Source organism: Cherax quadricarinatus, chromosome 79 (assembly GCF_038502225.1).
Source record: "Cherax quadricarinatus isolate ZL_2023a chromosome 79, ASM3850222v1, whole genome shotgun sequence".
Taxonomy (NCBI): Eukaryota; Metazoa; Arthropoda; class Malacostraca; order Decapoda; family Parastacidae; genus Cherax; species Cherax quadricarinatus.
The window spans coordinates 13,557,771-13,584,170 of record NC_091370.1 but is presented as its reverse complement, the minus strand read 5'-3'; the positions used below and the strand labels follow the sequence as shown (position 1 = coordinate 13,584,170).

At 46.4% G+C, this 26,400-nt stretch overlaps 1 protein-coding gene across 19 annotated transcripts in view; it reads left to right on the top strand.

The window, feature by feature from the left end:
• The window catches only part of LOC128702657 (Brefeldin-resistant Arf-GEF family protein schizo), a 707,300-nt gene that overhangs the window by 561,478 nt on the left and 119,422 nt on the right, over positions 1 to 26,400 (top strand). For 6 of the 19 annotated variants that reach the window (XM_070101932.1, XM_070101933.1, XM_070101934.1 and 3 more), the window contains exon 1: positions 21,525 to 23,027. The exons of 12 other annotated variants lie outside the window; for them this stretch is intronic. In XM_070101932.1, coding sequence (XP_069958033.1) covers positions 21,754 to 23,027 — 1,274 coding nt within the window. In that variant the 5' untranslated portion in view covers positions 21,525 to 21,753. One more of the 19 variants, XM_070101949.1, reaches the window with a different exon arrangement.

Below are 26,400 nucleotides of genomic sequence, written 5' to 3'. Positions count from 1 at the left end.
GTACATTACTGACGGTATGCCCAGGTACATTACTGACGGTATGCCCAGGTACAGGTACATTACTGACGGTATGCCCAGGTACATTACTGACGGTATGCCCAGGTACATTACTGACGGTATGCCCAGGTACATTACTGACGGTATGCCCAGGTACATTACTGAAGGTATGCCCAGGTACATTACTGAAGGTATGCCCAGGTACATTACTGAAGGTATGCCCAGGTACATTACTGACGGTATGCCCAGGTACATTACTGAAGGTATGCCCAGGTACATTACTGACGGTATGCCCAGGTACATTACTGAAGGTATGCCCAGGTACATTACTGACGGTATGCCCAGGTACATTACTGACGGTATGCCCAGGTGCATTACTGACGGTATGCCCAGGTACATTACTGACGGTATGCCCAGGTACATTACTGACGGTATGCCCAGGTACATTACTGACGGTATGCCCAGGTACATTACTGACGGTATGCCCAGGTACATTACTGACTGTATGCCCAGGTACATTACTGACGGTATGCCCAGGTACATTACTGACGGTATGCCCAGGTACATTACTGACGGTATGCCCAGGTACATTACTGACGGTATAGCCAGGTACATTACTGACGGTATGCCCAGGTACATTACTGACGGTATGCCCAGGTACATTACTGACGGTATGCCCAGGTACATTACTGACGGTATAGCCAGGTACATTACTGACGGTATGCCCAGGTACATTACTGACGGTATGCCCAGGTACATTACTGACGGTATGCCCAGGTACATTACTGACGGTATAGCCAGGTACATTACTGACGGTATGCCCAGGTACATTACTGACGGTATGCCCAGGTACATTACTGACGGTATGCCCAGGTACATTACTGACGGTATAGCCAGGTACATTACTGAAGGTATGCCCAGGTACATTACTGAAGGTATGCCCAGGTACATTACTGAAGGTATGCCCAGGTACATTACTGAAGGTATGCCCAGGTACATTACTGAAGGTATGCCCAGGTACATTACTGAAGGTATGCCCAGGTACATTACAGTACCTTCCTAAGTGGTATAAAATACCGACACAATTGAAATATAAACACACATGCAGTATAATGTGATCCTTTACTGACAACGTTTCGACCACACATTGGGCTTTTTCAAGTCACAAACATATCTACCTGGGGTAGATCAGGTAGATCTGTTTGTGACTTGAAAAAGCCCACTGTGTGGGCGAAACGTTGTCAACAAAGGATCACATTATACTGCATGTGTGTTTATATTTCCACCTTCCTAAGACTGACACGTCCTCCTCTCTGGTCACGTGACGAGTCTTTTCCAACCTTTCCTTCATACTGCTGCTGCTGCTGCTGTTACTTTTATTACTGCTATTATTACACTTACTATTGTAACCACGACTACTACTACTACTACTACAACAATTACTACTACTACAACAATTACTACTACTACTACAATTACTACTACTACTACAATTACTACTACTACTACAATTACTACTACTACAATTACTACTACTACTACAATTACTACTACTACAATTACTACTACTACAATTGCTACTACTACTACAATTACTACTACTACTACAATTACTACTACTACAATTACTACTACTACAATTACTACTACTACAATTACTACAATTGCTACTACTACTACAATTGCTACTACTACTACAATTACTACTACTACTACAATTACTACTACTACTACAATTACTACTACTACTACAATTACTACTACTACAATTACTACTACTACTACTACAATTACTTCTACTACTACAATTACTACTTCTACTACAATTACTTCTACTACTACAATTACTACTACTACAATTACTTCTACTACAATTACTACTACTACAATTACTACTACTACAATTACTACTACTACTACTACTACAATTACTACTACTACAATTACTACTACTACTACTACTACTACAATTACTACTACTACTACAATTACTACTACTACTACTACAATTACTACTACAACTACTACTACTACTACTACAATTACTACTACTACTACTACAATTACTACTACTACTACAATTACTACTACAATTACTACTACTACTACTACAATTACTACTACTACTACAATTACTACTACAATTACTACTACTACAATTACTACTACTACAATTACTACTACTACAATTACTACTACAATTACTACTACTACAATTACTACTACTACAATTACTACTACTACAATTACTACTACTACAATTACTACTACAATTACTACTACTACTACAATTACTACTGCTACTACAACTACTACTACTACAATTACTACTGCTACTACAACTACTACTACTACAATTACTACTGCTACTACAACTACTACTACTACAATTACTACTACTACTACTACTACTACTACTACAATTACTACTACTACTACAATTACTAGTACTACTACTACAATTACTAGTACTACTACTACAATTACTAGTACTACTACTACAATTACTAATACTACTACTACAATTACTACTACTACTACTACAATTACTACCACTACAATTACTACTACTATACTATTAATATTATTACTATTGTTACCATTACTACTACTATTGTTACTACTGTTACTATACTACAACATTCCCCTTCCATACAGCACCGTCTTTCTCTACGTTTCTCGCCCCGGTTGTGACTTGACAATAGTCCAGAACGGAGCGAAACGTCATGATGTTTCTCTTTTAAGTGCGAGTTTTTGGTGGGTAGAAAAACTCTCGAAGCTCATCAGAGGTACATCAGAGGTAAAGGTATACAATATCTATTGCAGCGAGTATCTTTGGAGGAGTATCTTTGGAGGAGTGTCTTTGGAGGAGTGTCTTTGGAGGAGTGTCTTTGGAGGAGTGTCTTTGGAGGAGTGTCTGTGGAGGAGTGTCTGTGGAGGAGTGTCTGTGGAGGAGTGTCTGTGGAGGAGTGTCTGTGGAGGAGTGTCTGTGGAGGAGTGTCTGTGGAGGAGTGTCTGTGGAGGAGTGTCTGTGGAGGAGTGTCTGTGGAGGAGTATCTGTGGAGGAGTATCTGTGGAGGAGTATCTTTTCTGTACTGTTGTTGACAAATATGCCAGTTACATTTACCTGGATCCAAGTACTGGCAGTTGAAAACTGAAAACCAGTTGACTTGCTGGCTGACTGACTGATTCACTGGCTAACTCACTGATTCACTAACTGACTCGCCAATTCATTACCCACATCATCTTTTTCTCATGTATATTAGGTACTTAGGATTCAGTGTTTTTGTGATGGAACGAGGAAAGTGAACACGAGCCGGGGTTTCAAGAGAACCCCGGCTCATGTTCATCTTAATGGCACTGTCCTGGCACTAGCGGGGGTCGGGAGTGGTGGTGGTGATGACACTGGCGTTTCTCTATTGTTTTCTGTTCAGCCTCCCAGACGATGCTCACACTAGGGAGATATGTTTATGACATACAAAGTACTCTTGGTATTTAAAGTTGGTAATATTTTGCGTCAAAACTCCGGTGAGCCTCAGAGTAATTAGAACACAGATGGAGAGGCAGTTTCAAGAGTAGGTATGATAGGCTCTTGGAGTCACAGGGATGTCAGGAAGTTGATAAATTAGACACATGTGTAACTCTTGGGTATCTTTATTGAGGAAACGTTTCGCCACACAGTGGCGACCTACTTCCACATTGAACAAATGTGACACCACCTATGACTGCTGCAGCTCTCCTGCCATACGGTTTATAAGCTGCTTCTCCTCTCATATGCCGTATTCTACTCAAGATTGATGGACTGAACACATCGACTCAAGGTTGAGGGACTGATTACCTCATTCTCCTCCTGTTCAAGTTTCTCCTATGTATGGACTGATGAAGCCACTGTGTGGCGAAACGTTTCCTCAATAAAGATACCCAAGAGTTGCACATGTGTCTAATTTATCAACATGTCGGTTCTCTGAACCATTCATCTACAAATGTCAGGAAGTATTTCTTCAACCTGAGGGTGGTCGTTAAGTGGAATGTTTTGGGGGATGGTGTGGTGGAGGCAGACTCCATGCAGAGTTTGAAGGATGGGTATGAGAGGGGCTGGGAGATAATAGGTATGAGAGGGCCAAGGAGGCTAGGAGGGGGTAGACTCAGCAAGAGGCAGGCAGGGCCAGGGGACTCGACCCCTTGCAGCCATAAATTGGGGTGTACAAATAGGCGATATAAACAAGGAACAATTTCAAAGGTACGGTAATATACTGTCTTACTCATAATTTTCATTTGCTTCTCCATCTCCCTTTCTTCACCTCCCTCCCTCCCTCCCCCTTCCCCCCTGGGCTCCCTCTTTTCACTCTCTCCTTTTCCCCCTCTCAGTAACTTCTCTACCTTTCCCCTCTCTCACCCTCCGGGGGGAGAGGCCCTGTTGCCAAGTACCAATTCTCTGTTGAAATTTATAGTCAACCAAGGGGGGAGGATTCTCTCTCTCTCTCTCTCTCTCTCTCCCCCTCTCTCTCTCTCTCTCCCTCTTTCTACCTCTCTCTCCCTCTCTCTCCCCCTCCCTCCCCACTCCCTAAGTATGGTGGTAATAATAATAATAATAATACATCAGTCATTAATTCAACCAGTCAAGTAACCATGTACTGTATGATGCACCCTGTCAGTCAACCAGTCAACTAACCATATACTTTGTTGATGCACCCTGTCAGTCAACCAGTCAACTAACCATATACTTTGTTGATGCACCCTGTCAGTCAACCAGTCAACTAACCATATACTTTGTTGATGCACCCTGTCAGTCAACCAGTCAACTAACCATATACTTTGTTGATGCACCCTGTCAGTCAACCAGTCAACTAACCATATACTTTATTGATGCACCCTGTCAGTCAACCAGTCAACTAACCATATACTTTGTTGATGCACCCTGTCAGTCAACCAGTCAACTAACCATATACTTTATTGATGCACCCTGTCAGTCAACCAGTCAACTAACCATATACTTTATTGATGCACCCTGTCAGTCAACCAGTCAACTAACCATATACTTTATTGATGCACCCTGTCAGTCAACCAGTCAACTAACCATATACTTTATCGATGCACCCTGTCAATCAATCAATCAATCAATCAATCAATCACTCACAACTATTCATCCGGTCCAAACTGCATGCATTCATTTTTTTTTCAATTTTAGTCAGGAAAGCTATTTGCCCGGCGTTCAACTAGGCAGAGCAGTGTTGAGTGAGATGGCTGGCAGCAACACACACAAACACAATTACAAACACAAGAGTACAGGTTAACACTGTGTTGCTATCACTACCTCCCTTCCTCACCTCACTCTGTATTCTCCAGCTTCTGATCAGACTTGTGTTGAGAGAGAGAGAGAGAGAGAGAGAGAGAGAGAGAGAGAGAGAGAGAGAGAGAGAGAGAGAGAGAGAGAGAGATTCCCCTTTGCTCTCTGTACAAAGAGGGAGAACGAAAGGTAAGGAAAATTGAAGAGGGAGAAAGTGAGGTAGAAAGGGAGAATTATAGGGAGACAGTGAGGTAGGAAGGGAGAACTAAAGAGAAAGCGAGGTAGGAAGAGGGAAGGAGAAAGCGAGGTAGGAAGGAGGAGGAAGTGTGTTTTTAGCGGTGTTTAACTTTCAAGTTGGTGTGTGGACTCCAGGAGTGAGGGTTGGAGAGGGGAAAAAGCGAGAGAGTTGCTGACAATATTGCAGCTTCCCCTCAGGCACGGAACACTATGAATATTAAGCTGATTATGATGGTTAATCGTGATAGTAATATTGTTGGAAGAGGAGAAACTCTTGAAGAGACAGCAAGTTTGGGAGGGTGTGTGTGTGTGTGTGTGTGTGTGTGTGTGTGTGTGTGTGTGTGTGTGTGTGTGTGTGTGTGTGTGTGTGTGTGTGTGTGTGTGTTTGGGGAAGTGTGTAGTATGTATAGTGCTTGAGCGTAGGTTTGGGTTAGTTGTAGATTACCCGAGACTAAAGTCTACTTAAAGATAGTAGGTATATAGACAAGAACCATCCAGGGAGGCACTACCATCTTATGTGAGTGTGATACGAAGCAGTGTTAAACGTTCTGCACTCTGACAGCATTACTGATCATTTCTTTTTGTTCCCTGGGCACTTGCCTTCAAAATACACTTATGACTCTCCTGTAATTTATGTATATATTCTAATAATATTTCCTTCTCAGTTTAATAATGATCTTTATTTCTACAAGTACATGATACAACTTAAGCAGACCATAGCTGACACCAGTGGCATACTATATACAAAGCCCATGGATAATTTTGCCCCCAGGATGCGACCCACATTAGTCGACTAACACCCAGGTACCTACTTACTGCTAGGTGAACATAACAGCAGGTGTCTCAAGAAAACACGCCCCCATCGTTTCCACTCGTACCACGGACCTCAGTGTGTAAGCAGAGTGCGGTGCCAACTCAACTACGAAGATTTGGTCTGAGATCGGAAAGTGAGGGCGATGATTTCCTGAACCATTACCAGGTAACAGATTAAGAGGGAAACGCCCAGTTAGTCAGCCAGTATGGGAAGCACGAAGCTAGTCAGCCAGTGAAGCACAGTCAGCCAGCCAGGGAAACACACACAGTCAGCCAGCCAGGGAAGCACACACACAGTCAGCCAGCCAGGGAAGCGCACACACACAGTCAGCCAGCCAGGGAAGCGCGCGCACACAGTCAGCCAGCCAGGGAAGCACACACACAGCCAGCCAGGGAAGCGCGCGCACACAGTCAGCCAGCCAGGGAAGCGCGCACGCACGCACACACACACACACACACACACACACACACACACACACACACACACACACACACACACACACACACACACACACACACACACACACACACACACACAGTCAGCCAGCCAGGGAAGCGCGCGCACACAGTCAGCCAGCCAGGGAAGCACACACAGTCAGCCAGCCAGGGAAGCATACACACAGTCAGCCAGCCAGGGAAGCGCGCGCACACAGTCAGCCAGCCAGGGAAGCACACGCACAGTCAGCCAGCAAGGGAAGCACACGCACAGTCAGCCAGCAAGGGAAGCACACACACAGTCAGCCAGCCAGGGAAGCACACACACAGTCAGCCAGCCAGGGAAGCGCGCACACAGCCAGCCAGGGAAGCGCGCGCACACAGCCAGCCAGGGAAGCGCACGCACACAGTCAGCCAGCCAGGGAAGCACACGCACAGTCAGCCAGCAAGGGAAGCACACGCACAGTCAGCCAGCAAGGGAAGCACACACACAGTCAGCCAGCCACGGAAGCACACGCACAGTCAGCCAGCCAGGGAAGCGCACGCACAGTCAGCCAGCCAGGGAAGCGCACGCACAGTCAGCCAGCCAGGGAAGCACACACACACAGTCAGCCAGCCAGGGAAGCGCGCGCACAGCCAGCCAGTCATTCAGTCAAGTAACTAACAGCTAAGGAGCCAACCATCGTCAGTTAAATTCAGCCAGTGGACCAGCCAGCCAGCCAGCCAGTCAGCCAGCCAGCCAGCCAGCCATGCTAAGATTTGCATATGATGTTTTTGTCATGTAGATCATGTTATATTGGGGAGAGTGCCACTGTGTGGGCCTGGGGAGTGTGGGAGTGCCACTGTGTGGGCCTGGGGAGTGTGGGAGTGCCACTGTGTGGGCCTGGGGAGTGTGGGAGTGCCACTGTGTGGGCCTGGGGAGTGTGGGAGTGCCACTGTGTGGGGTCTGGAGAATGTGGGAGTGCCACTGTGGGGGTCTGGAGAATGTGGGAGTGCCACTGTGGGGGTCTGGAGAATGTGGGAGTGCCACTGTGGGGGTCTAGAGAATGTGGAAGTGCCACTGTGGGGGTCTGGAGAATGTGGGAGTGCCACTGTGGGGGTCTGGAGAATGTGGGAGTGCCACTGTGTGGGTCTGGGGAGTGTGGGAGTACCACTGTGCGGGGTCTGGGGAGTGTGGGAGTGCCACTGTGTGAGATCTAGGGACGGTGGGAGTGCCACTGTGTGGGTCTGGGGAGTGTGGGAGTGTCACTGTGTGGGGTCTGGGGAGTGTGGGAGTGCCACTGTGTGGGCCTGGGGAGTGTGGGAGTGCCACTGTGTGGGCCTGGGGAGTGTGGGAGTGCCACTGTGTGGGCCTGGGGAGTGTGGGAGTGCCACTGTGTGGGGTCTGGAGAATGTGGGAGTGCCACTGTGGGGGTCTGGAGAATGTGGGAGTGCCACTGTGGGGGTCTGGAGAATGTGGGAGTGCCACTGTGGGGGTCTAGAGAATGTGGAAGTGCCACTGTGGGGGTCTGGAGAATGTGGGAGTGCCACTGTGGGGGTCTGGAGAATGTGGGAGTGCCACTGTGTGGGTCTGGGGAGTGTGGGAGTACCACTGTGCGGGGTCTGGGGAGTGTGGGAGTGCCACTGTGTGAGATCTAGGGACGGTGGGAGTGCCACTGTGTGGGTCTGGGGAGTGTGGGAGTGTCACTGTGTGGGGTCTGGGGGGTGTGGGAGTGCCACTGTGTGGGGTCTGGGGAGTGTGGGAGTGCCACTGTGTGAGATCTAGGGACGGTGGGAGTGCCACTGTGTGGGGTCTGAGGAGTATGGGGGCGCCACCGTGGGTTTACCTGGGGAGGCATAACAAGCAGTGAAGAATGTAAAAATACTTGGGGAGGGTAGTATGGGGAGAGTGAGTGCAGTGGTAAAGGGGAACTGAGATAAGAGGGGAGGCAGCACGCCACTCTGTTTCTGATAGTGCCGGATAAGCCGGGTGGTTATGGTTACCTTGGCTTGCTGGCCGTGGACAGCAACAGCCTGGTTGAATAGGCAGTCACCAGAGAAGCCTGATGTGAGGCCAGGCTGCGAGGATGGGATGATCTTGTATTTTACATTGTTAATTCCCTGTCTTGGTTACATTATCTCCCTGTCTTGGTTACATTGTTATCTCCCTGTCTTGGTTACATTGTTATCTCCCTGTCTTGGTTACATTATCTCCCTGTCTTGGTTACATTATCTCCCTGTCTTGGTTACATTATCTCCCTGTCTTGGTTACATTATCTCCCTGTCTTGGTTACATTAGCTCCCTGTCTTGGTTACATTAGCTCCCTGTCTTGGTTGCATTATCTCCCTGTCTTGGTTGCATTATCTCCCTGTCTTGGTTACATTGTTATCTCCGTCTTTATTGCATTTGCTCTCTTGTCTCTGTCTCAACGTTAGGTCGTCTTGACGATAGTCTTCCAAAGGTATTTTTAAACTCTCTCCTTCCCGTGTAAGGCTCCACTATACTCTGTCACACACTCGTTTTTTCGTTCTTTCCGTACGTATCGACGAAGTTAATTAAAAAAATTTCACTGTCAAACATCACGTTGTTCACTGCTGTCCACTGGAAGACTTGAGTGATTTTTACGGTCTCTATTTGATTGCCTTACTGAAGTACCATCTGCTAAAGACGTGTCTCAAAGGTCATGGGTCATCAATTTATTCTCATTACTACGTTACTTTTCTTACGTGGTATTTATGTTATTTTAGGTTCGGTTAGGTTAGGTGAAGTTGTATAAATATTATATATATATATATATATATATATATATATATATATATATATATATATATATATAATGTGTGTGTGTGTGTGTAACTATGGATATGGTACGTGGCAAAGATGTGGTCCAGTGTAACCAGGAAACGTTTAAATCTGTACGGTTTTCACTCGTGATGCTGGAATGTGAGGGAGGGGGTAGCCTTTTCCTCCATCTCCACTTTTTCCTCTGTCTACCCTTCCACCTCCTGCCCTCTAGCGTACTCTTCTACAGCTCCCTTTCCCTCGTCATTCAGGACAGAGTCTCATGTGTTTGTCTTTCAGTGCAGTGATAGAAATTAGGATTATGCTAATTGTTGGTGTCGAGAGGATGTTTGGGAAGATTGAGGGTGAAGTGGAGCCAGGGTGAAGTGGAGCCAGGGTGAAGTGGAGCCAGGGTGAGGTGGAGAGAAACTGGAGGGAAGACCAACTAGGTGGAGGCGGCCAGAGTATGGGTGATGGGAAGACCAACTAGGTGGAGGCGGCCAGAGTATGGGTGATGGGAAGACCAACTAGGTGGAGGCGGCCAGAGTATGGGTGATGGAGGCATGATAGTGACGGTGAGAAAAAGAGCAGTAGAGTTAGAACTGGAGGGAACAGTGAATATGACGGCAGGGAGTAAAAGGAGGGAGAAAGGGAGGAGACAGTGGAGGTAGAGGCAATAGGGGTTGGCGGTGATGTTGACAACTGATCTCCGCTTTACAAGAACCCTTTACATATCGAGAACAATTGTTGTGCACCGCCTAAGGATTTTATTTCTTTGTGCATGTGTTGTGAACTATGCAGGTTGCTTGCTTTTTAAAGACATCATCGGTTCACCAGATGAGGTAGTGACGCATCATCGATGTGACTGAACAATTTCTGTTGTCAAAAATTAGCACCAGCAAATGCATATAGGTCTTTAGCAGTGGTCCCTAAGTGATGGCAGGGGTGGGATGTAAGTTTAATGGAGGTAGATGGTGAAGGTGTTGATACAAGAGATGAAGGTAGAGGTTGTGACAATAAAGCATTTTTATGGAGGCAGAACCAGTAAAGATCGGGAAGACGAGGGTGTGGACTCCAAATAAGGGGAACAAGAGCTTCATATCCGTTCATCCCCACCAGTCTCCCAAACACCTTCCTCCCTGACCCCACACCTCCGCTCTCACCAGGAAATGAAACAGGAAAATAAAAAGGGTGATAAGATGGACACTGATGGAAAAGCTTCCCATGGGAAATTGAATTAACTCTTTGTTATTGAAGCCACACCAACTAGATGGAGGATAGCTGGGGATGGATGGATGGAGAGAGTCATCCATAATTCAATCATTATGGTATTTCAGTGAATAATTACTGTTGTAAAACACAGTAGGTTGGTTTATCTTGGATCAGGAATGTGTTGTCCTAACTGTGATTGCTGAAGCTGAACTCTAGCTCATGAACCCATCTAATAAAGCTTACAATCGACAGGTAACGTAGTCATGTCATGTCTCCATTTCCGTGTGTCTGTAGTCAGCCGTTACAACCTCTAATACGTAGTTCCACTTACTTACTACCAATTATTTTAATGTTTTTTGTTTTGACTGGTCTTTGTGTTCTTTTTCCATACTTGTTTCCTCTTCCTGATCAGCAGATCCATGATGCATCAGCTACGAGCTGGTAGCACCAACAGCCATATTCACTAAGTCACCAATCACCATATATATATATATATATATATATATATATATATATATATATATATATATATATATATATATGTACACACAACTTTCTCAGAGTACACGACTTTGGCTAGGCGAGAGGTACTTGAAGCTTACTTGAGGACGATCCCAGAGGTCACCAGGGCCCGGTCCCAGACCGGGTCCTGGGGATGGTGATTGGTGACTTAGTGAATATGGTTGTTGGTGCTACCAGCTCGTAGCTGATGCATCATGGACCTGCTGATCAGGAGCTGTCGTAAGGAACTTATCCAGTCAGCTCTTGAAGACAGCTGGGATTTGCTTGTAATTTTCCTTATGTATGAAGAGAGGGTATTGAAAATACATAAATAACCCATACATAGGAGAGAAACAGCTTACAACGACGTTTCGGTCCGACTTCGACTACAAAGTCACACTGTAAATGGTCTAAGTCGCACCGAAACGTCGTCGTAAGCTTTCCTCTCTATGTGCGGGTTATTTGTGTATTGTTCCAGTCACGGTATTGTAATTTGTTTGTTCTTTAGAGTACTGAAAAGTCTGTACATTTAAAGACTTTTCTCTTAGTGTACTTATGCGCCCCAGCTTTTCACTGAAGTGTAAGTCTCTTGTTTACGTGGAGAGTAATTTCGGTGCGCAGATTTGGGACCAATATCAAAACTTTTCAGATGTAAATTATATTTTATCTTATTCGCCTACTTTCCAAGGAATACACCTGAAGAGACGTCAAGGGTTTCCAATAGTTTAGGGGCTTGTCTGAATTTATATGAGCAATAGTCTCTCTTCATACATTCTCCACTTTTGCTTTGTGTGTGTGTGGGGGGGGGGTTTGTGTGTGTGTACACGTAGTCACCTAATTGTGGTTGCAGGGGTCGACTCGTAGCTCCTGGCCCAGCCTCTTCACTGGTTTGTGGGGGGGGGGGTGGAAAGAGTGAGGTATCGAACAAGAGGTGACATTATATGACCTATACCCGTCCCAAACCTGGCCTGGCTTCCTCTTAATATTTAGTTAACATGGCTGGTGGCCTGAATCCTGGCATGTTGTCTTGCCTCCCTTACACACACACACACACACACACACACACACACACACACACACACACACACACACACACACACACATAAAATACTAACGACATATAAAATACTGAGAGGAATTGACAAGATGGATAGGGACAGGATGTTTCAGAAATGGGACACAGCAACAAGGGGTTACTGTTCGAAGTTGAAGACTCAGATGAGTCACAAGGATGATAGAAAGTATTTCTTCAGTCATTGAGTTGTCAGGAAGTGAAACAATCTGGAGAGTGATGTACTGGAGGCAGGATCCATACATAGCTTTAAGAAGAGGTACGATAAAGCACATGGATGAGGGAGTGTGTGGACCTAGTAGCGACCGGCGAAAACGCGGGGCCAGGGGGTGAGTGTACACACACTATTTATAAATCAGAGGGTAGAATGGGAAAACACTGGACATTAAGTTAAGTTATACAAGGCACTACAACTCGTCAGTACGTCCTCTCGTCAGGCTCGTCAGTACGTCCTCTCGTCAGGCTCGTCAGTACGTCCTCTCGTCAGGCTCGTCAGTACGTCCTCTCGTCAAGCAGGCTAATAAACCTGAAAATATCTCCAGTTAACGTATTTAAAAATATGTACATATAGTATATTTTATTTTGAAATCTTAGTGTTGTGGGTAATATTCTCGTGTCATCTGACAGATTAACAGAGGGACGAGTCTGCTTCCTGTGGGTTTACACCTGTGTGTGTATATATGTATGTATTTGTGTATATTGTGGGATATACACTCTTGTAATCTGTTCATACAACGGTTTGTCCTGTGTTCACATTGATATATATATATATATATATATATATATATATATATATATATATATATATATATATATATATATATATATATATATATATATATATATATAAGAAAGAATCCTGGGCCAGTTTTTGGTGGGCTTTTGAGATGGAAGCTTATAGTTCTGACAGATCCTCTTGAAGGACTCCTGGAAAGACTCTGAAGGAGCCCTGACTGCCCCCAGGAGCCCTTGTAGTGGTTTCTGAAAAGGATCCTTGAAGTCCTGGGGGAGGAGGAGGAGGAACTGTGGAAAGAATGTATGTAAGGGAGAGTTGGGGCGGCCAGACGGTGACACTGAAATGGAGTGAGCGCCATTACCTTAGTGGAGCCTCCAACACTATGACGGAGTGAGCACCATTAAACTACCTAAGAGTCGTTTTCAGGGGGCTCACTGCCCCCCGCGGCTCCACCTCTTTCCTTCAGAGTGCCAGAATGCCCTTGAAGGGCTCTTGATTCAAGAAATGGGAGCTACCCCTCCCTTTGAATTTAATCCGATTGCTCCCTTTCCCCTGCTGATATACTACTACCAGAGAGTTTAGCGCTTTCCTCTTGATTTTTATTTTTTGTTATTGTATTTGTATTGTTTGTAGTTTGCTATTGTTCATGAATGTTCTGATGAATCTGAAGTCTTAGTTCCTCTCTACTGATGAATCTGAAGTCTTAGTTCCTCTCCACTGATGAATCTGAAGTCTTAGTTCCTCTCTACTGATGAATCTGAAGTCTTAGTTCCTCTCTACTGATGAATCTGAAGTCTTAGTTCCTCTCCACTGATGAATCTGAAGTCTTAGTTCCTCTCCACTGATGAATCTGAAGTCTTAGTTCCTCTCTACTGATGTATCTGAAGTCTTAGTTCCTCTCCACTGATGAATCTGAAGTCTTAGTTCCTCTCCACTGATGAATCTGAAGTCTTAGTTCCTCTCCACTGATGAATCTGAAGTCTTAGTTTCTCTCCACTGATGAATCTGAAGTCTTAGTTCCTCTCCACTGATGAATCTAAAGTCTTAGTTCCTCTCCACTGATGAATCTGAATTCTTAGTTCCTCTCCACTGATGAATCTGAAGTCTTAGTTCCTCTCCACTGATGAATCTGAAGTCTTAGTTCCTCTCCACTGATGAATCTGAAGTCTTAGTTCCTCTCCACTGATGAATCTGAAGTCTTAGTTCCTCTCCACTGATGAGTCTGAAGTCTTAGTTCCTCTCCACTGATGAATCTGAAGTCTTAGCCAGCCCTTTCCCCTCCGGTGAGTACTTGAGGGTGAGGGAGGCCTTGAGTGACCCTCCAAGATACAATTTACTCTTAACTTCTTCGTCCACTGACAAGAGAACCGCCCAGACGAATTACTTTCAGACTTTTCCCGGCTGGGGAAAGTTTGGAGGAAGAGCTGCATTTATCATCAATTTTTTTTTGTTTCTCTTTAAAAGATGAGATTTGTTTAAAACATCACCTGTGGAGGTGGTGGTTCAGGTGATCTTAATTGGGGAGGGAGGGAGGGGGAAGAGGAGGAGGTAATTTGATAGCTAGAGGGGATGGGGAAGGGTGAGACAGGAGAGGAAAGAAGAGGGAGGAAGAAGAGTAGGGGGTAGAAGGCTGTAAGAGGCCCGCAAGTACGCTTGTTTCATTGATGTCACTTTGAAAGCCCCCCCTCCCCATCCCCGACAATTTGATGTCACTTTGAAAGTTCCCTTTCCAATGATTGATGTCATTTTTGAAAGCCCTAACAGTAATTGATGTCACATCGAAAACTTGACAGTTTGATGTCACTGTGAAAGTCTCGATAATAATTGATTTCTGAAAGCCCCCACAATCATTGATGTCACTTTCAAAACCCTCACAATTATCACTTCATGTTCACTGCACATATCTGCTGCTTGCTCATGCACCTGTCATCAGTTTTGGCTAACTGAGCATGTCACTTGTTTTCAATGAATCTGTATGTAATATCATTGACAGTTATTTGGTCTGACAGAACAGAGAATAGTAGTAAACAGAGCAAAATCCAGTAATGTGAGCGAGATAAGATGCTCTCTACTCCTAAGGTCCTGTCCTGGCACCTCTGCTGTTTCTTATCCTCATAGACAGATAAAGACACCCATCACAGTTTTGTATCATTGCGGACAATACGAAAATAAACACGAAAATCACCTCTGTAGAAGACACAGAAAAATTGCGGGAAGATATAAGCAGGATTTTCCAGTGGTCAGTGGAGAACATGACGTTCAGAGGTGATAAGTTCCAGCTGCTTAGTATGGAAGGAAAGAAGAACTCGGAAAGGATACAGAGATCATGTACAGCCCGCATAAAGCCAGTAAAGCATGTAAATTACTGGGAACGCTTCGAAGTCCTAAATATGTACTCGCTGGAACGGAGGAGAGAGAGACAGAATGATAATATGTATATACCTTTGATAAATTATGAGTTTTGCTACTCTCGCAGCCCGGCCATGGGTCAGTGTACCTGAAAAGTACTTGAGGGCCTTGTTCCAGATTTATATACTGCCATAACAATATATTGGAGCGAGAGATATGGGAGGAAGTGTAAAATAAACCCAGTGGAAAGCAGGGGTGCTGTGGGCACAATAAGGGAACTCTATATCAACATTCATGGCCCCAGGCTATTTAATATCTTATCAGAAGATATCGGACCACTGCTGGAATAAGAGCAGAAGTCTTCAAAATGGAAACTGAATAAGTATATCCACCAGGCGCCAGATCAGCCAAGCTTTGATGGATATGTGGACCAGCGGGCTGCCAGCAGAAACCTCTTTGATCAGGAAAGCAACAGAGCAACCTGACCAGGACCGGGCTCCCGGGCGGAAAAAATCTCGCAACTCAGAGGTATATCGAAGGTGGTACAAATAGCCTGGTTGACCTGGTGGTCAACAGGAAAGCCTGACCTCAGGCTGGTCACAGATATAGCTGCTACTGAAGGTAGGTAACCAAGATTAATTTATATTCTACCTGCCTGTAGTCTCTCATGGAAGGCGGTCGAGTATAAGCTGTTGTGCCTACGTTGGACAGCATGTTGTTAACACCAACAGCCTTATTGATCAGGCCATCAACACTGAGGGCTTGTCTGCAGTCGGAACACCGGGGATGGTAACCTACAGGTAACCTGCGGGTAACCTGCGGGTAACCTGCGGGTAACCTGCGGGTAACCTGCGGGTAACCTGCGGGTAACCTACAGGTAACCTGCGGGTAACCTACAGGTAACCTGCGGGTAACCTACAGGTAACCTACAGGTAACCTGCAGGTAACCTGCCTCTTAGCCTGCTTCAGTAACATCGACTCGGACAGATGGAGAGCAAATACTAATGCTAATACATACTGTAATAAATCTTAGAGTGAGGTAAGGAAATAGACGTACCCGTTAATATGTAGCTTTGATATATACCTTTACCTTTGAAGAGTTTCGAGAGTTTCACTACTCTCGGAGCCCGGCCATGGGTCAGGCTCGTCTGGTGCTTACCTGGTCAACCAGGCTGTTGCTGCTGGAGGCCCGCTACCTGACCTGCCTGAAACCTACTCGAGTCTGAGGTACCTCCCACTGTACCTACTGACATAACGTAATGGAGTGAGAGGTGTAGGAGGAAGTGCAGAATAAACGCAGTGAGAAACAGGGAAGCCAAAATGGTACACTTATAAAACACTGTCAACATCCCTATGTTAGTTTGTTACCCTTTCACCAACTCTGCATACACATGTTAGGTTTAACAACTGCATATAAACACATGCTAGGTGTTGCACATGTTAAACATTTAATTCATTATCTTGCATTATTATATACAGGAGGGCCTCGCTTATACAGCAGGCGAGGTTCAGGGCTGCCGCTGTAAAGTGAAACAGACTTTTTTTTTCCCACTTTTAAATGCTTATAAAAACTTGGTAATATATTTATACTATCATATATTAAGTGAACAACAGAGCTAGACATAAAAAATACATGTACAGTACACACATTACTTTAAAATATTTTTGTCCATTGCTTATAATTAATGGTGATTAAATGAAGAACGGGTTTAATTGAGAACTGCTGAATTAGCGAAACGCTGTAAAGCGAGGCTCGCCTGTACCATTATTGTAATAAAAACCACGGTAGTTAATAAGAACATAAGAATGGAGGAACACTGCAGAAAGCCTACTGGCCGATGCAAGGCAGGTCCTTATCAAAACGACCTCTACCTAAAGCTACCCAAGAAATAACTCCCGTACCCAATGACACCAATCAAACCCAGCTCCTCCCACTCATATCAAAACTCTGTGATTGACGTAATTGTGCTCGCCAGTTTGTTTTTACGGAGGTCAGGTCCTGGCTCCTAGAGTCGCTTTTTAAGTTTGAGGCCTCTCGAGTCACCACCTATCTGCTCTTACAACGATGTCTTCATTATGTCTTCTTATGTCTTCTTATGTTCTTATGTTCTAAATATCTCACTACGATTGTGACCAGATATAAACATGTAAATAGTTCGTTACCGCTGTAACTTGTTCAGCTATCAAAACTTTGTGGCCCAGTTTATGGATCCATTATTTACCTCTGTAATACTTTGTCTACCACCCACGGGATGGGTATGTGGTGACTACCACCCACGGGATGGGTATGTGGTGACTACCACCCACGGGATGGGTATGTGGTGACTACCACCCACGGGATGGGTATGTGGTGACTACCACCCACGGGATGGGTATGGGCTGCATAATAAAAATATTAAACTCACGATATATAAATTATCTCCACTAGGCTGTTAACCTGAAGGTTTGGTCTGGGACCGGGCAGGGTGGGGGGCGATGCCTCCTTACCCCGGACTTGCTTTCAGGTACGTAACCCATTTACTGTTCTATCTGGAGTCTACCTGGAAAGTGTTCCCGGGGGTCAGCGCCCCCGCGGCCCGGTTCCTGACTAGGCCTGGTCTATTGTCTGGAAAATCCCGGGAAACCTTTTTTTCACTTTTTATAAAATTTTAATTAAATTTCACACCGGTGACTAATTTGGCGCCCTAGTTCGGCTGGGTCTCCAGAAATGATATATTTTGAATTGGCAATAAGTATTGCACTCCGGCTTATTTTATTCCTGATTTTTGTTTATAAGAAAAAAAGTGCGAGTGGTGTGGGGATTTGACGTTGGTAATCCACAGTGTAGAGTTCTCGGCGATTTTATTAAAAATCTTATTTCTTTTCGTAGTTTTAGCACGTAAATAATCAGGGAAATAAAATTATTATTATTATTATTATTATTATTATTATTATTATTATTGGGAGGCACTGAACTTATTATGGGTTTTCGATGTATTATGGATTGTCAGTCTATTACGAGTTGACAGTTTTCTCTGGGCTGTCAGTCTAGTAAATTCCTTCTTGAAGGCATCTGGGGAATTGTTGGTAACTTACATTATGTATGAAGGGAAGGTGTGGAAGAGTCGTCGTCCCTTCACATTTACTGTGGTTTCTCTCTCTCTCTCTCTCTCTCTCTCTCTCTCTCTCTCTCTCTCTCTCTCTCTCTCTACCTCTCTCTACCTCTCTCTACCTCTCTCTACCTCTCTCTACCTCTCTCTACCTCTCTCTACCTCTCTCTACCTCTCTCTACCTCTCTCTCTACCTCTCTACCTCTCTCTCTACCTCTCTCTCTACCTCTCTCTCTACCTCTCTCTCTACCTCTCTCTCTACCTCTCTCTCTACCTCTCTCTCTACCTCTCTCTCTACCTCTCTCTCTACCTCTCTCTCTACCTCTCTCTCTACCTCTCTCTACCTCTCTCTACCTCTCTCTCTACCTCTCTACCTCTCTCTCTCTCTCTCTCTCTCTACCTCATTGGGGTAGTTTGAACCCCTTGACGAAATTCTTGCTTTCATAGGGAGTGATTTCAGTGTGCAGATTTGGGACCAGTTTCCTTAGGATTTTCCAGGCGCAGATTGTGAAACTTTTTTTTTTAACCTACGTTCTAAGAAATACAGTTTAAGGGATTCAACGTTCCCCACTTGTGTAGGTGCTTGGTTGAGTTTATATGAGCACTGAAAATTCCTTGTATATTCTCCAGCTCTGTCATTACGCCTGCCTAGAAAGGGGTTGCTAGTACACATCAGTATTTTATCCTCGAGAGAATAAGTGACTCTGCTGTATTCATTTGCTCAGTATTTCTCGTTTTGAAGCCTTATTATTCAGTTATCATTCTCCCTGCAGCTAGGATGACAACATTGTTGTGATCCTTGAATGTGAGATCCTCTGGCATTATCACTCCCAGGTCTCTTGAAACTTACGCTTTTTTGATATGATTTGTTTCATGTTATGTTCCTTATCATTTCATTATTTTTTACCGTGGCGGATTAGCGGGAATTTCTCATCGAGCATAGTTGTCAGTGCGAGACGTATGTAAGAGGGATGTTGCATGTAGGAGGGGGGTGGTGTTGGTAGGGGAAGAGGTGTTGTAGGTAGGGGAAGGGTTAAAAGTTAAGGCACTTGTGCAACATCTGGTTATCTTTATTGTAGACGTTTCGCCATCCATTGGCTTTATCAATACAGATTCTCTACAACCTCGGTGCTTCAAGCACCACCTCCGAGGCTGAGGGACTGATTACCTCATCTTCTGTATATAGTTCTTCTGTTTCCTAATTATGTCCAAAAATCTGTATTGATGAAGCCACTGGAGGGCGAAACGTCTACAATAAAGATAACCAGATGTTGCACAAGTGTCTTAACTTTCATCATGTCGGTATTGTATACCTGTTTTGCACAGGGGAAGGGTTGTTGGAGGTAGGAGGGGGCGTTGTAGGCATGATGGGGGTATTGTATTTTTCAGCTCATTCTCGCCCTGATGTTCCTGATAAACGGGGAAGGGGGAATGTTGTGGGGTGGGGAGGATGTGTGAAGGAGGGACAGGTGAGTGTGTCAGCAGGGAAATAGGGGAGGGGGGAGGTGGCACTTGCGTGGGTGTATGCTTGGCGTTCATGAAAGCACCGCCCCCTCATTCCACCCCACACCCTTGCCCCTACCTACACCTCTGTCCCCTCACTCCACCCCTGGCACACCAGTGCTGACCCTCAGTGTGATAGCTAGGCACCTGTGCTTGGGATGGCAGGCACTGATATCTTCCCTCTAGGGAGGATGTTAGGGGGGGAGGCTGTGCCTAGCAACAGCTGTGTGGGCGGCGGGCGGCAGGGAGCGGGCGGGCGGGCGGCGCGGGCGTGCTGTCGGAGAGGTGATGTGAGTACGGGCGTGGCAAGGGGCGGCAGAATCAGCTGTGTTCCCGCCGGCTTGGTAGCGTCCAGTAGCAATCAATACGCCTGCCCACCCCTCCTGTGTGTGTGTGTGTGTGTGTGTGTGTGTGTGTGTGTGTGTGTGTGTGTGTGTGTGTGTGTGTGTTTGGGATGGTCGAGACTTAGCTCCTGGTCCTGCCTCGTAGACTATTTGCATCGTCGGCAATGATTTCTGGCTTTTTGGGCCCTACGATTTCTACTTCTGAAGGTGCACTCACCTATGTGGTTGTAGGAGTCGAGTCTCGGCTCCTGGCGGGGCCAGGAGCTGAGTGCGTGGGCGTGCGTGCTGGTTGATCACCCGGGGGAGGTTAACCACTGGGTAGTAGGCAGCAGTTATACGAGGAACTGCATCCTGCACCTTCCTGTCTCCCGCTGTAGGTCTAGCCTGGGATAGGGATGAAAGCAGTGATGGGGGAGCGCGAGCGAGCTCTCCCTCACCCCTAGTCTCCCCTCACCCTTAGTCTCCCCTCCCTCCCCTTAGTCTCCCCTCCCTCCCCTTAGTCTCCCCTTCCTGGCCACGCGTTGCCCCAGCTCTGCTATCTGCCTAGTCAAGTCTGTGTGTGCCAGACTGTTTGACGCGTCTCGCAGCGCTCCTCACTACCTCACTATCCTCACCTCTCCTCCGTGTCCTCACATAAAAAGTGCTGAAGTGCCTCAGTAGCGGCGAGTGTTGTCCAGTTTACCTCCACACCAATCACGTGGTGTTTGTTTTTCAAGATTACTTGCTTGTTTACGTTGTGTGGAGTGGGCGGAAGAGGAGGGGGGAGGGGTCGTTTGTGGTGTTTTTAGCAGGGGATCCACACGGTGTACCGTGTGTGTGGCTGTCCAGGTGTCAAGGGTCTTCTTCGCCCCCCTGCTGACCCCTAGGTGTACTTACCTGCTTGACCTTCGCGAGAAGAGCAACTGCGTCGCGATGAAGTCAGCAGCAGCAGCTTGCGGTGCCTTACCCCGCCCATCCGCCCATCGTGCATAACTGGTTCACTGTTTCACTGCCACGGAAGCAAGTACCGCTCAGGCAGTACCGAACTACCCGTGTCTCCTCCCTTAGTGCAGTTGTGATCCTCTGAGTGGCGAGAGGTGAGGGATTGAGAGGGCCGGTGTGACGGTGTACGGGCAATGCTTGCCCTGAAACAATGACCCACCAAGTGTACGAGTGTGTACAGGAGGCGAGGACAGTCAGCAGGTAACAGTTTACATATTTTAGTGCTGTGTAAATGCGCTACTCTATAGAGAAGAGCAGTAGAGAGGAGAGACTACTCTTTGAGTGGTTCGTTATGGTAACTTGAGTAGTGCTAGACGGTTGTAGTGTAGTTAGTGCCAGGCCCTGGCATCGCCGCGTCTGCCAGGCACTAGTGACTTGAGGCTGAGATGAAGGCTAGAGTGCCAGGCACTGTATAAATCTGTGCGTAGTTTCCACCATGCACGTGCCCCCGGGCGTGCAGCCCTGCCCTTCCTGCTACGCTTACTGCGTGCCCCGGGCGCCGGGTCCTTCTGCAGGAGTGCCAGGAGGAGTGCCCGGCCCTGGTGCCCCACCTGTGCCGCGGCACGCCCACCCGCCCACCCTCCAGCAGCAGCAGCAAGAGAGCCCCAACAGCAGCCCCCACCACAGCCCACACCGCACACAGCCCCGACCCATACAGCCCCCTCCACCATGCAACCACCAGCACCAACAGCACTTTCAAGACAACCGGTTTGGTTCCCTCCCTCACGCCCAACCCGTTCCTAAGGTCCCTCCCCATTATAACTCTCTCCCTCACAACCAGCCCCCACCTCCTGCTCTTCCCCCACACCATGTTGAGTGTGAACCCCCACTACCACCACCACATGGAGGGCTACCTCCAGGAAGACCCCACATGAACCAAGGTCTAAGACCACATCACTGTCACCCCCCCAACCAGCCCCCTCCCCCACCACCGCCCCCACATTCAGTTTTTCACTGTCAGCAACGGTGTCCTCCCCCCACCTCTCACCCTCAGCCTTATTACGGGAATATGCAGAACTACCTTCCCCCACATGCTCAGAGACCCCACCAACCCCCGCAACACCACCCACAACATCCCCCACTACACCCTCAACAGAACCCTCCCCTCCCACAACACCCTCCTCCACAACACCCTCAACACCTCCCCCCTCCACACCCTCAACAACGCCCTCCCTCACAGCATATTTCCCCACCACACCCACAGCAGCACATCCCCCCACCACACCCTCAACACCATCCCCAACACCAGCACCCTCCTCAACACCCACAACAGCACCCTCCCCCACAACATCTCCCCCCACCGCACCCACAACAGCAATCCCCCCCACAACACCTGCACCTTCAGTCGCAAGCATTTTACGGAAGCCTCCCGCATTCAGCGGTGAACGGGCAAGCCAGCAACAGCAGCAGTAACAGCAGCAGCAGCAGCGGTACAGCTCAGACAAACAGCGTATACTCATCGTGTTACAGCCAGCTTCCTCCACCACGCCCACCGCCCCTCCCACCGCCCATGCCACCGCCCCCCCAACCCTTCCAGCAGCTCCGATATGGCTGCCTTCCCCACCAGCACCTGGTCCCCCCTCCACCACTACAGCAGCAGCACCACCACTACCACCAGCAGCAGCAGCAGCACTACCACCAGCCGCAACAGATCTACACCTATCTCTCCCCCAGCTGCCTTCACCACATCAGTGAGGTTCCTACAGCAGGGTGAGTCACCCCCCCATCATCCATTATAAATAAACATTACTTATATGGTTTATTTCGTGTTTTGCCTGTGGTTTATTACCTGTGGTTTATGTATTACCTGTGGTTGTATTACCTGTGGCTGGTGTATTAACTGAAAATGACCATTGGTCACGAAAAAGAAAACATCCAGCGAAGAGGCAGGGCCAGGAGCTGTGACTCGACCTCTTGCAACCAGGCCCTGATCCATCGGGAGGCCTGGTCATGGACCGGGCCGCGGGGGCGTTGATCCCCGGAATAACCTCCAGGTAACCAGGTAACCACAAATAGGTGAGTGCTTCTGTATAATAGTGTCATGATCTGTGACTTAGAGAAGACAGTAGAGTATGTGTTGTGAAGGTTAAATTAATAGCGGTCCCCATAATGCAGTATAAATAACAAGAGAAGTAATGATTCAGACACGTGTGCCATAGTTGGGTATCTTTAAGTGTTCAACGGTAATGATGCCCAACTGTTGGGCATATATTGTTCAACAGTAAATATGCTCAACTGTTGGGTATCTATTGTTCAACGGTAATGATGCCCAACTGTTGGGCTTATATTGTTCAACAGTAAATATGCTCAACTGTTGGGTATCTGTTGTTCAACAGTAAAGATGCCCAACTGTTGGGTATCTCTTGTCATCAATAAAGATGCCCAGCTGTTGTACAAGTGTATTAATTATCAACTTGTCGGTATTTTGTACCATTATCGACAAGAGAGGTAATGTTAGGTGATATTTTATTGTAGCAACGTTTCGCTCTCCGCTACAGCTGACAAAGCTCTTGGAGAGCGAAATGTTGCTACAGTGAAATGTCGTAAGAGTTGCATGTGTGTCCATTTATCTGACATTTTGTGGTTAATTTTTCCATTATTTCTAAGAGAAGTAATGCCACGCCTGATGGTATTTAAATTACCAGTGTTTCTTCGTCTAGAATATTTCCCTCTTCCTCTCTTCCCTCTTCCTCTCTTCCCTCTTGATCTCTTCCCTCTTGATCTCTTCCCTCTTGATCTCTTCCCTCTTGATCTCTTCCCTCTTGATCTCTTCCCTCTTGATCTCTTCCCTCTTGATCTCTTCCCTCTTGATCTCTTCCCTCTTGATCTCTTCCCTCTTGATCTCTTCCCTCTTGATCTCTTCCCTCTTGATCTCTTCCCTCTTGATCTCTTCCCTCTTGATCTCTTCCCTCTTGATCTCTTCCCTCTTGATCTCTTCCCTCTTCCTCTCTTCCCTCTTCCTTCTCCCTCTTCCTCCTCCTATCTTCCCTCTTCCTCTCTTCCCCCCTCCTCCTCTTTTCCCTCTTGATCTCTTCCCTCTTGATCTCTTCCCTCTTCCTCTCTTCCCTCTTCCTTCTCCCTCTTCCACTCTTCCCTCTTCCTCCTCCTCTCTTCCCTCTTCCTCTCTTCCCTCTTCCTCCTCTTCCTCTCTTCCCTCTTCCTCCTCTCTTCCCTCTTCCTCCCCCTCTCTTTCCTCCATCTTTCCTCTTCCTCCTCTTTCCTCCATCTTCCCTTTTCCTCAGCATTGCTGATCATACATATCTAGTCACAGGTCTAATGATAATTAATCCCTTTATATATGAAGGAAAGATGATGAAACACCCAGGCTTTATATTCCCCGAGATTACCGAACTCTCCAGGCTGAGGGACTGTTTACCACAAACTGCTGCTCGTCTTCCACCGTTTGTCTCTGTATTAGACCGAAGAAGCCACTGGCTGGCGAGACGTTTCTGCAATAAAGATGCACAAGAGCCTCATTCTACTGCACTCTCGCTTTTCATGAGGCATTTATTTTGCCTCAGCTACCACAGGCAGTTACCTACCGTAATTCCTGGAATATAAGACGCACGACAGAAGTATCATGACGGTAAATCAGTAATTATATTCAAGGGCTAATTACCCTCTTCCTTTACGCTATAAGCGTAACACATAGACTACCCTTGACCCGGACCTTCCGCATATAAGGCGCAGGCTGATTTTCCGAGACTTTGTGGGTGAGGGGGAGGGGGAAGGCGCCTCTTATATGCCGGAAAATACGGTCTTATATAATTTAACAATTTAGCATTTCAAACCACTGAACAAGTGGGGCTTGAGCCTCTGGCAAGTTTTATCAGTTTCGTCCCCTCAAGGAAGGTTCCTTGATGTTGGTGAGGGGCTCTTGATTTAGGGAATTGAATCTGTGCTCCAGTTCCCCGAATTAAGCCTGAATGCCTTCCACATCCCCCCCCCCAGGCGCTGTATAATCCTCTGGGTTTAGCGCTTCCCCCTTGATAATAATAATAATTTATCAGTTTCGTGATTGGAATACTGTTATTGCAATTTTGTGAGTCGTTTAGCATTCCAGGGCCCCCATGAGGGGCCCACAACTGGAAGGCTCCGGAGCCTAAACTGCCGGACACGTGACATTGTTGACATTGCCTCTGACCAATCAGAGGACTCGTCGCCATCCCCAAGTAACCAATCAGATTGCTCTGACTCTTTCACCAGGGAAGTGAGAAGAATTGTGAATCTATGTACTTCCAGACTTGGAAGTGGTAGATGATTTCAGTGTCTCCTAAGTTGGAGTAGTGACTGTTGAGACTCCCAAAATTCACCAAAAACTGTGAAAGATATGACACTAGTCATAGAAGTAGAAAAGGGTTAGAAATGGTCAGTCTGTAACATACTGAAAGGGGCCCCATTATTATTATTATTATTATAATCAAGGGGGAAGCGCTAAACCCGGAGGATTATACAGCGCCTGGGGGGGGATGTGGAAGGCATTCAGGCTTAATTCGGGGAACTGGAGCACTGATCCAATTACCTAAATCAAGAGCCCCTCACCAACATCAAGGAACCTTCCTTGAGGGGAAAGGGGCCCCAGAAATGGTCAGTCTGTAATATAGGAAAAGGACATCAAAGTCTCTAATATTTCTATGAAACGTGAAAGGGTTTCAAATATCCAATGACTGAAATACTTACTACATCCTCTTGTAATTCAGACCATTGACATATTTTTTAAAAAATTTCTTAGCATCCCTTCAACTCGCGCATTTTATGTTTATTTACAAGTATGTCCTCTTGTTATTCCTGTTTCTGGTATGAAAGAATCCCTTTTAACCCTTCGTATCCTTCCGTGATCTCACACCACATGATGTAATATAGCACCAAGTGCGTGCAGAGCAGATAGCTGGAAAAGTAGGCAGATGGATGTTCAAGTTTCTTACAGATGGGAACCGTAGTGTAATACATGAGCAAAGTGAAGTTAGAAACATTTATAGGAAATATTTTCTCTTGCTCCACTCCTACCATTCATCTCTTCTCTCACTCCGCTTCATCCACACACACACACACACACACACACACACACACACACACACACACA